The 10,732-nt window shown below is 37.8% G+C and overlaps 1 protein-coding gene across 1 annotated transcript in view; it reads right to left on the reverse strand.

The window, feature by feature from the left end:
- ACAP2 (ArfGAP with coiled-coil, ankyrin repeat and PH domains 2) overlaps window positions 1-10,732 on the reverse strand; it is a 169,736-nt gene that overhangs the window by 62,592 nt on the left and 96,412 nt on the right. Inside the window, exons 5-6 of the mRNA XM_026455656.2 lie at window positions 8,111-8,169; window positions 4,932-5,115 (exon numbers count right to left, since the gene is read on the reverse strand). Of these exons, the coding sequence (XP_026311441.1) occupies window positions 4,932-5,115; window positions 8,111-8,169 (243 nt within the window). The remainder of the gene's footprint in view (window positions 1-4,931; window positions 5,116-8,110; window positions 8,170-10,732) is intronic.

The raw sequence follows: 10,732 nt of genomic DNA on the forward strand, positions 1-10,732 counted from the left end.
CCCTACAATCCATTACACACACAGCAACCAGTCAGCTCTGCTTCCATCCTCGACTCCCTACAATCCATTATAAACACAGCAACCAGTCAGCTTTTTTTTTTGGAGACAGAGTTTTGCTCTTATTGCCCAGACTGGAGTGCAATGGTGCGATCTCAGCTCACTGTAACCTCTGCCTTCTGGGTTCAAGCAATTCTTCTGCCTCAGCCTCCGGGGTAGCTGGAATTACCAGCATGTGCCACCACGCTCGGCTAATTTTTTGTATTTAGTGGAGACACGGTTTGTCCATGTTGCTCGGGCTGGTCTTAACTCCTGACCTCAGGTGATCCACCCACCTTGGCCTCCCAAAGTGCTAGAACTACAGGCATGAGCCACAACGCCGGGCCCACCTTAAAAATAAATAAATAAGATCATGTTACCTCTACCTTAACACCCTCCAACTTCCTACCATGGCTGGCAAGGCCCACTGTGATGTAGCCCCTACCTACCTTACCTCTTCAACCTAGTTTTCTATTACTTTCCCCCTTTCTGTACTCCAACCACAACCTGGGACCACTCCCACCTCAATGCCTTTGTACTGGCTGTTCTGTCTACATGTTATGATGTTCTGCCTAGATGGGTAGCAGGCTATCTCATACCAATCAGGTCTCAACTTACATACCGTCTCCTCACAAAGGTCTAAGGTAGCTTCTTATGCACTGTCTAGTACACCAACCCAATTTATTTTACTCAGAACATTTATAACTACCTTATATTTTCTGATTTGTGTCTTCTCCCTAACCCAGTGTAAATTCTAGTGAGACCAGGGTCCTTGCCTTATTCCCAGCTGTAGTGGCACACACTAAGCACTCAATAAATACTTCTTAAATAAATTAACAGGTTTTGTTTTTAGAGACAGGGTCTCACTCTGTTGCCCACTCTGGCCGGAGTGCAGTGGCACGATCAGATCTCACTGCAGCCTTGAACTCCTGGGCACGCAATCCTCCTGCCTTAGCCCCCAGCAATTCTCCCATCTCAGCTTCCCGAGTAGCTGGGACTACAGGTGCACACCACCAGACCTGGCTAATTTTTTTTACTTTTTGTAGAGATAGGTTCTCACTGTGTTGCACAGTCTGGTCTCAAACTCCTTGCTTCAAGCAATCCTCCCGCCTTGGCCCCGCAAAGCGCTGGGATTACAGGAATCAGCCCCTGCACCCGGCCAGATTTTAAGTAAATGTTTTAATTAGACTAAATTTACTGAAAGATCAATAAATTAAAAGATTTGCCTTTTAGGGGATCTCTCCCAACTCTAGAAATTCACAACAAACATTTTATTTTTGTCTGTTATTATCTATCAGCTTAATGAAATGTTTAAGAAAAGAATCATTCACTCTTTGCCAATACTGTCAAAAGATTATAAAATATCTTTTTAGTATGTCCTTCCGACTGAATTCTGTATTTTATCAAATAATTTTAAAGCATTAAATAAAAAAAAAACACACAACAAGAAAAATCTAAGTAACTTAACTATAAGACTAGTTTCTGGCTAGGTGCAGTGGCTCATGCCTGTAATCCTTGCACTTTGGGAAGCTGAGGTGGGCAGACTGCTTGAGATCAGGAGTTCGAGTCCAGCCTGGCCAACATGGTGAAACCCTGTCTGTACTAAAAATACAAAACTTAGCCAGGCGTGGTGGTGGGCACTTGTAATCCCAGCTACTCGGGAGGCTGAGACAGGAGAATCACTTAAACCCTGGAGGCAGAGGTTGCAGTGAGCTGGGATTGCACCACTGCACTCCAGCCTAGGCAACAGAGCAAGACTCTTTCTCAAAAAAACAAAAACAAAAGCCTAGTTTCTTCTACATGTATTTCAAAGCCTATTCAGTTTAGAGAACTACAATATTTACTTTCAAATGCTCTAAGTAAAGCAGAAGCTGCAAATAGCCTACTACTCAAATGCTGAATAATGTTAAAATGCCTGTTTTATATGCCCTTTTTTCTTCTTCCTTTTTTTTTTTTTTTTTTTGAGACGGAGTCTTGCTCTGTCGCCCGGGCTGGAGTGCAGTGGCCGGATCTCAGCTCACTGCAAGCTCCGCCTCCCGGGTTTACGCCATTCTCCTGCCTCAGCCTCCCGAGTAGCTGGGACTACAGGCGCCCGCCACCTCGCCCAGCTAGTTTTTTGTATTTTTAGAGACGGGGTTTCACCGTGTTAGCCAGGATGGTCTCGATCTCCTGACCTCGTGATCCGCCCGTCTCGGCCTCCCAAAGTGCTGGGATTACAGGCTTGAGCCACCGCGCCCAGCCTCTTTTTTTCTATTTGAAAAAAAAATTAAGTGCTATATAAAATTTTTAAATTTAAATGTTATATATAATAAAATGCTATATAAAATAGATTTTTATATTATATAATTATATAGCATTTAAATTACTAGAGGAAAAAAGTAAACTCAAATATTTAGAATAGTTAAGACAAACTTTATACATTTGGATATTTATTACTTACTATTCTCTAAAGTAGACATAAATGAAATAAAGGCCATAAAAGGATAAAATAGTTCCCATCAGAAAATCAAACAAACTAATAGGTATTTGTTGGGGGGGGGGGGGGGGGCATGAGGAGCCAGTGTGAGAATTCCTAACTTACATATGGATACCCAAGAAAATAATACATAAGTTTAAAAATAATGAAAATTGTAGCTAATCCTCCCACCATAAAATTTGTAACATTAAGCCATTCGCTCTCTCAAAAACCATTTACTACATATCTATTTTCTAACCACTGGACTAGAGGCTAGGGATACAATCTAGAAATAGAAAAAACATATAAATAAATATTTAAAATAATGTATAAGTAGTCTAACTGCAATGTGTACAAAAATACCGGCACACAGAGAAGGCAGGGGCAAAAATTATTCCTTTTGGCCTGGAGTCTGAGTAACCCTGATCATAAAACAGAATGAATTAGTGACAGGGCAAGTAAAAGCAATGCAAGGCAGACCAATTTCATGAGAATACCTTAATACTCCAGACAAGATACAGTAAGGCTTGGTTAGGGCTGCAGCAAAGGTGAAGAAAGAACCTATTTAAGAGGTACATAGGAGGAATTTTCAAGACATTTTGGCAACTACATATACTGGCTTAGAATGAGGAGAATATCCGACATAATTCTCTCATTTCAAACTTCTATGAGAGTAAAAAAGTGACACCATTCAATTAGGTAAGGGCAAAAGGGAAAGAGAAGCCATTTTGGAAGATGAGAGAGTTCAGTTCTGAACACGAGAACGAAGTACCTCTATGAAAAAACATTTGATCATCTACTTATAACAGGTAGTGATTCAAGCAAGGGGCATGATGAGACTGACAGAAAAGAAAAGGATAAAACCAAAGATGGAACACTAGAAAGGAAAGTGCAAAGGCAGACAAAGGAGTGAAGCCCAAGACGGAACTGGAAAAGAAACAGAAGTTGGGAGGAAGACCCAAAAGCAGTTTCAGATAAATCAAGATAAAAGAATGTTTCAAGAAGGAGTAAAACAGAATAGCCAAGCTGGTTAAAAACTGAAATATGTCTAGCAAATAAAACCTCTGCATGAGCCATTTTAGTGGGTTAGGTAGGGTGACTACTCACACTACAGCAGAAAATGGTATAATGTGAGGTAGGTACGGGACCCAGGAAATAGCCTACTCCAGTCTAGCAACCTTTCCTCCAAAAGTACAGTCAATTAATTTTAAAACTTTAACTTCCCATTTACTGAACAGGAACTTAATGGAAAAAAACTTAAAGTTAATTTTCTATTGTTTTGCAAAGTTACCTAAGTAATTTTTAATTACTCATTTCTATTTGGTATTTTTTCTTAAGAAATACTCTGCGATCATTGTGAAGTAAACAATCTCTGAAGACAACCACTACTGTTTTGTAAAAGAAGATTTATATAAGGTAATTCCCTAAGCGTTCAAGGTTTTTTGGCTTTAAATTCCATGATATATAGAAACAAGCAATATAATATGCCTTCATTTTTCCCATGTCTCAAATACTTTTGGAGACCTATCACATTCAAGCTAGTTTCAATTATAAATTAGACTGGAAGATCACCAAGCAATTTACCAAATACAGATTTCTAGTTTTTAAAAGCAGCACCTAATGCAAAAATATGGTAACACTACTTCTAGAAAGATTTTTCATTTGGCAATATGGTGAACCTTAGCACCTCTAAGAATCTAATCTAAAGAAATAAGAAGTGTAAAGATGTTATTATCACTCACAATTACTGAAAATTATATTTTCCCTATTGCCAGTAAAAACTTGAACACCATAAATGTTTTTTTACAGCGACTTAGAAGGAACTAGGGGCCCTTACCCTAAAGGAAGTAACGCAGGAACGGAAAAACAAATGCCGTGTGTTGTCACCTATAAGTAGGAGCTAAGTTACAGGTTTTCAGGGGCACACAGAGTGGTATAATGCACACTGGAGACTCAGAAAGGGGGGAAGGTTGGGAGGGAGGTGAGGGATGAAAAATTTCCTATTGGGTACAATGTATACTACTGGAGTGACAGATAGAAAAAAAGCCCACGCTTCACCACTATGCAATTCATCATGTGACCAAAAACCCACTTGTACCCCTAACTTTACTGAAATAATAAAATGGTATAAAAGATAATTAAATTGATATAACAACTCCAGAGAACAAAATATAGCAACTAAAAAATGATTTTTAACATTTTTAAATGGGGAACATAAAGTTAAGAGAAAAGAGGCAGAACTCAGAACCAAAGAATATATATCAATACACACACAGATACACTAATAGCTATACAGATGGAAATTTTCCACAAAAGATTATGTTTTAACTTTAAGCTCAAAGTAGAAGTATTTATTAACTCTTCTTAGGGCAATCACTCAAAAGTAACAATCTGTTTAGTAAGCACTGTCTGAAAACCTACACAGTAAGAAACTACATACCTGAAGCACATAATCGAGGGCTATATGTCGAAAACATTTTCTTGTTGCTGTCAGAATGTTGGTGGCTTCTTCAACTTCATGTTGTTTGTTTCTTTGTACTTGGGCATTTTTTACTAATGCGTTTTCTTTTTCTTCACTGACTTTTTCGAATTGCTTCTTGGCATCTTTGAATTTTCTAAGATCTCTAAAAAAAGAAAAACTTAGTGAAACTTTTATAACTTGCTTCATTAAAAAACTTTAGCAGGCCGGGCGCAGTGGCTCACACCTGTAATCCCAGCACTTTGGGAGGCTGAGGTGGGTGGATCACGAGGTCAAGAAATCGAGACCATCCTGGCCAACATGGTAAAACCCTGTCTCTACTAAAAATACAAAAAAATTAGCTGGGCGTGGTGGTACATGCCTGTAGTCCCAGTTACTCAGGAGGCTGAGGCAGGACAATCACTTGAACATGGGAGGTGGAGGTTGCAGTGAGCTGAGATCACGCCCCTGCACTCCAGCCTGGCAACAGAGCAAGACTCCGTCTCAAAAAAAAAAAACAAACAAAAAACAAACAAACAAAAAACTTTAGCAAAATAACATTTAGAATTGAATTCCTATGTTCCTCCATTTTTTGTTTCACCTCACATTGAAACACATTCACTCTTCAAACTAAAATATGTACGGTTTCTCAATTTGGTATAAAACCTGATGAAGTCAGCTAAAATTTCATTATTTAAATCTATATAACTTGAGGTGACAATAAATTATCAAGTTAACATTACAGAAACATAAAGGAAAAGTTAATTGTTTTTCTAAAGACAAATTCAGGGATATGTACCATTATTTAACTAAATGATTTGTAAACGGTAGTATACATAAGAATCACTATAGGGCACTTATTAAAAATGCAATTTCCAGAGCTCTTTCCAAGAGATTATAATTCTTTAGCCTTCAGGAAAAATCCTAGAAATCTGAGGAGTTTGTTTTTAAGACACACCCGTGATTTTACTACTACGGGTGGTCTACAGACCACACTCTAAGAAACAACATTCATTTCTCATGCTGTGGCATGATCATAGCTCACTACAGCCTTAAAGTCCTGGGCTCAAGCGATCCTCACACCTCAAGGCTTTCAAGCAGCTGGGATTATAGGCACATGTCACCACACAAGGCTAATTTTTATTTTTTATTTCTGTGGCCTCACATTATGGCCCAGGCTGGAACACATCAATTTCTGAAAGAACTGTCACATCAGCAAAGAATAACAGTCTCCCTTTCAATAGTATGAAAATCTGAAACACTTGGTTCATTAATGACCTTACTCACATAACATCCCTTTACTTTTATCTTTCTACTAGGGAGCTAGGTAAAATAATTTGAAGACAAATGATTTTATAAAAATCATAATAAAGTATATGTAAGAAAGATGTTCAGCTCCTTGAAAGAAGCCATAAACTGTATGTGTGCATTCTATGAAGACATTCTAAGTATTAATCTATCACAAAGTAATTTATAAAGAAACTGGTTGGGTGCACTGGCTCATGCCTGTAGGCCCAGTGCTTTGGGAGGTTACGGCAAGAAAACTGCTTTGAGGCCAGGAGTTTGAGACTAAGCCTCAGCAACATAGTGAGATCTGCCTCTACAAATATAAAAAATAAAAGATAAATTAGCCAGAAGTGGTCCACGCCTATAGTCCTAACTACTCAGGAGGCTGAGGCAGGAGGATCACTTCAGCCCAGGAATTCGAGGTTACAGTGAGTTATGATCAAGCCACTGTACTCCAGCCTGAGTAACAGAGTCAGACCCTGTCTCTATATTTAAAAAAGAAAAAAAGAAAAGAAACTGTGATACATAACCTCCAGAACAACAAATGCTAACCTATTAAAAACAATGTACTATCTTAATGAGATCTAACACCATCATACAGCTCTATTATAATAAAATTTATCTGTAATTTTATATATTCCCAGCCAGGAATCAAAAGAGAAACAACTGTATTATTAATGTGAAAAAGAAAAACTTTCCTAATTTGGAAATTTCTGAGTTTTAAAATTTCCAGTTCTATTTTATTTCACAAAGAAAATGTGATGAATGTGGCCGGGCGCGGTGGCTCAAGCCTGTAATCCCAGCACTTTGGGAGGCCGAGACGGGCGGATCACGAGGTCAGGAGATGGAGACCATCCTGGCTAACACAGTGAAACCCCGTCTCTACTAAAAATACAAAAAACTAGCCGGGCGAGGTGGCGGGCGCCTGTAGTCCCAGCTACTCCGGAGGCTGAGGCCGGAGAATGGCGTAAACCCGGGAGGCGGAGCTTGCAGTGAGCTGAGATCCGGCCACTGCACTCCAGTCCGGGCGACAGAGCAAGACTCCGCCTCAAAAAAAAAAAAAAAAAAGTGATGAATGTGACACAAAACACTCGTAAGTAACAAAAATCATGTACTGTTTTTGTTTGTTTGTTTGTTTGTTTTCTGAGACAGAGTTTCACTCTTGTCACCCAGGCGGAAATGCAATGGCGCGATCTCAGCTCACTGCAACCTCCACCTCCCGGGTTCATGCGATTCTCCTGCCTCAGTCTCCCGAATAGCTGGGATTACAGGCATGCGCTACCACGCCCAGCTAATTTTGTATTTTTAGTAGAGATGGGGTTTCTCCATGTTGGCCAGACTGGTCTCGCCTCCCGACCTCAGGTGATCCTCCCGTCTTGGCCTCCCAAGGTGCTGGGATTACAGGCGTGAGCCACCATGCCAGGGTCCAAAAATCATGTACTTTCATGGCTCATTCTTATATATTCCATTATCTTCTCTTCAAAGAAAATACCACACTGAAACACTGAAATAATGGAAAACATGGTTTCAACTACAATAGCTAATAGTATTTCATCCACTTTTGGGGTTTTCTTTGATGGTGAAAGAACAATTAGATTATTTACTTAAAAATATTTTTTAAACCTACAGCTACGTATCCTAGCTAAGTATCCTCCAGAACACGTATTTGTGGAATAAGTGATTCACTGAAAGACATCAAGTCTGATCTACTTATAGAATAATTCAGGAAGAAATGCAGCATACATTTCACGAAGCAAATAAAAACACCAATATTTTCAATAATTCATGGTATATAACTTCTTCCAAAAGATACCAATTCTCAGATTGATCATTAACTAGTTAATTTTCTTTCCTCTTCACTGCAATTGACTTACTCTTTAACAAAGTTCTGAAGCTGTGCCTTAATTGATCTCTGAGTTTGGTCAAACAGGATCTAAAAAATAAAATGTAATTTTAAGTGATTAGAAAAGTAAACAAAATAATTTTCTTATCGTGCTATAAATATCATACCCCTTCAATTCTCCAATTCTAATACTGCCTATATCTCTTCTTGAAGACCACAAAAGAAATAACCATTTAAAAATAGAACCTAAAACAGATAAGCCAATTTCATCTCTCAGAAATAATATTACTTCTATTTACAGAGGAAAACAAACCTGCTTTAATATTTAAATAGAGTGCTCAAACAGTGGAGCAACGTAGTTCTTTAATTCTAATTCAGGCTTTGGAAGACAATCTAAAACATGAATACAAATTCCGCTCCACACATCACAGAAATTATTTACTCCAATATACCACAGCATACCCAATGAAAACTACTCCAGAAACACCATATACCTGAGCTCAGGTAGAGGTTACTCATTTGGGAAGACTTGCGGACTTCATATTTTGAATTCAAGTAAACATTTTATCATCCTTCAGGCTAAGTAACTGCTAACAGTAGAGATAAGAATGAAATTTGATTCTTCCAGATAGTATTTTGCCCAACTTAAAAGATGCCACATATTTCACACAGATGGCTCTGTGTATGATAAACATCCAAATGCTTGTCGTGGGGATTCCACCTTTAATAATTTACAGACACACTTCATTTAGAGTTTGAAAGAAAGTTAGATGAACAGGCAGAAAGATCAATAACCAAAAGAAAATCCTCCATTCTTCTTCTAATTAAAATTACCACAATTTCATTATCTCTGAAGCTCTGTCTTCCGTTTTCTCCCGATTACCACATACACACATTCCCCAGGAATCTGGACGTTTCAAAATCTGTCAATTTACTTCCAGAGAGAAATTAAATTTTGTATGTATTATGTTAAACTCAAAGTACTAAACCCAAAGTAAGCAGAAGAAAGAAAATAATAAAGATCAGACAAGTCAACTAAATAGAAAATGGAAAGTTAACAGAGAAAAATCAAAGAATCAAAAAATTTGGTTCTTAGAGATTATAAAATCGATAAACCTCTAACCATAGTGATCAGAAAGAAGACGCATATTTCAAACACTAAGGAGAGACGTGTCTGTATCACTGATTGCATGTCTATTAAAAAGGTGATCTGCGAAGCTAAGAAACACAACTGTAGGCCTGTAAATTCAACAGATGAAATGGACACATTTTGTGAAAGACAAAAACTACCAAGTCTCATTCAAGATGGAACTGATACCCTGAACAGAGTGTAAAAGACACAGTCCACAGTTTAAAACGTTCCATATCATATAAAGTTAAAATTACATGAACATGAAATACAACAATCCCAATCCTAGGTATTTGGCCAAATGAAATTAAAACTTATGTTCACACAAAAACCTGTACTCAAATGTTTATAGCAGTTTCGTTCCTAATTGCCAAAATATAGAAAATACCCAAATGTCTTTCAACCAGTGAATATAGAAACAAACTATGATACATTCATACAGCAATAAAAAAGAACGATTATTAATACATGCCAACAACATAGGTGAATCTTAATGCATTTTGCTAAATGAAACAAAATTTGTATGGCATTCAGGAAAGGGCAAGACTGAGGGGATGAAAAATCAGCGATTTCCACTGACAGGAGGAAGATGGAAGGGTTAATAATGGGGCAACATGAGGGTTTCTGGGGAGTTGATGGAATTGTTGTGCATCTTGACTTTGGTGTGGAAACCCAACTATATGCATCTGTCAAAACCCATGAAGTTATATGCCACAAAAAATCAATTTTGTTATATTTAAATTTAAAAAGAACTTTAAAATATGAAGAATGACAGTGTAAATATGAAACAATAGATTTTTAAATGAATAAAGAAGAAACAAATAGCATATTAACTAGGTTGATTGAAAAGACAGAGAAACGTAAAACCAATGAAAAGAGAGCATCCAATCTTCTCAGGAACACTAACAACATTTAAGAGAATTGACCATATAGTACGGCATAAAGCAATAATATGACATTATATTAAGTTATACTACAAAGTATTAAAAAGAGAGAACTACTGAAACAGGCAACAATACCGATCTCAAAAATGTTATTCCAAGCAAAAGAAGTGTCACACACACACACACACACACAGACACACATATGTACAATATGATTCCATTTATATGAAGTTATAGAAAAAGCATAACTATTTACGGAAGAAAATCAGAACAGGACTTGCCTTTGGAGGTGTGGGTTGGGACTGTCTGAGAAGTAGTATGGGAGAACTTTCTGGATAATGGTAATGATCTGTATCTTAAAAAGGATTTGACTTACATAATTGGATGGGCTTGCCAAAATTAACTGAATGATACAAATAGGATTTTTGCATTTCACTGTATTTAAACTTGACCTCAAGAAATAAAATCAGGGCCAGGCATGGTGGCTCATCCCTATAATCCCAGTACTTTGGGAGCCCAAGGTTGGAGGATCCCATGAGGCCAGGAGTTCAAGATTAGCCTGGGCAACATGGCAAGACCCATCTCTCTCTCTCTCTCTCTCTCTCTCTCTCTCTCTCTCTCTCTCTATATATATATATAT

This window comes from Piliocolobus tephrosceles, chromosome 2 (assembly GCF_002776525.5).
Source record: "Piliocolobus tephrosceles isolate RC106 chromosome 2, ASM277652v3, whole genome shotgun sequence".
Taxonomy (NCBI): domain Eukaryota; kingdom Metazoa; phylum Chordata; class Mammalia; order Primates; family Cercopithecidae; genus Piliocolobus; species Piliocolobus tephrosceles.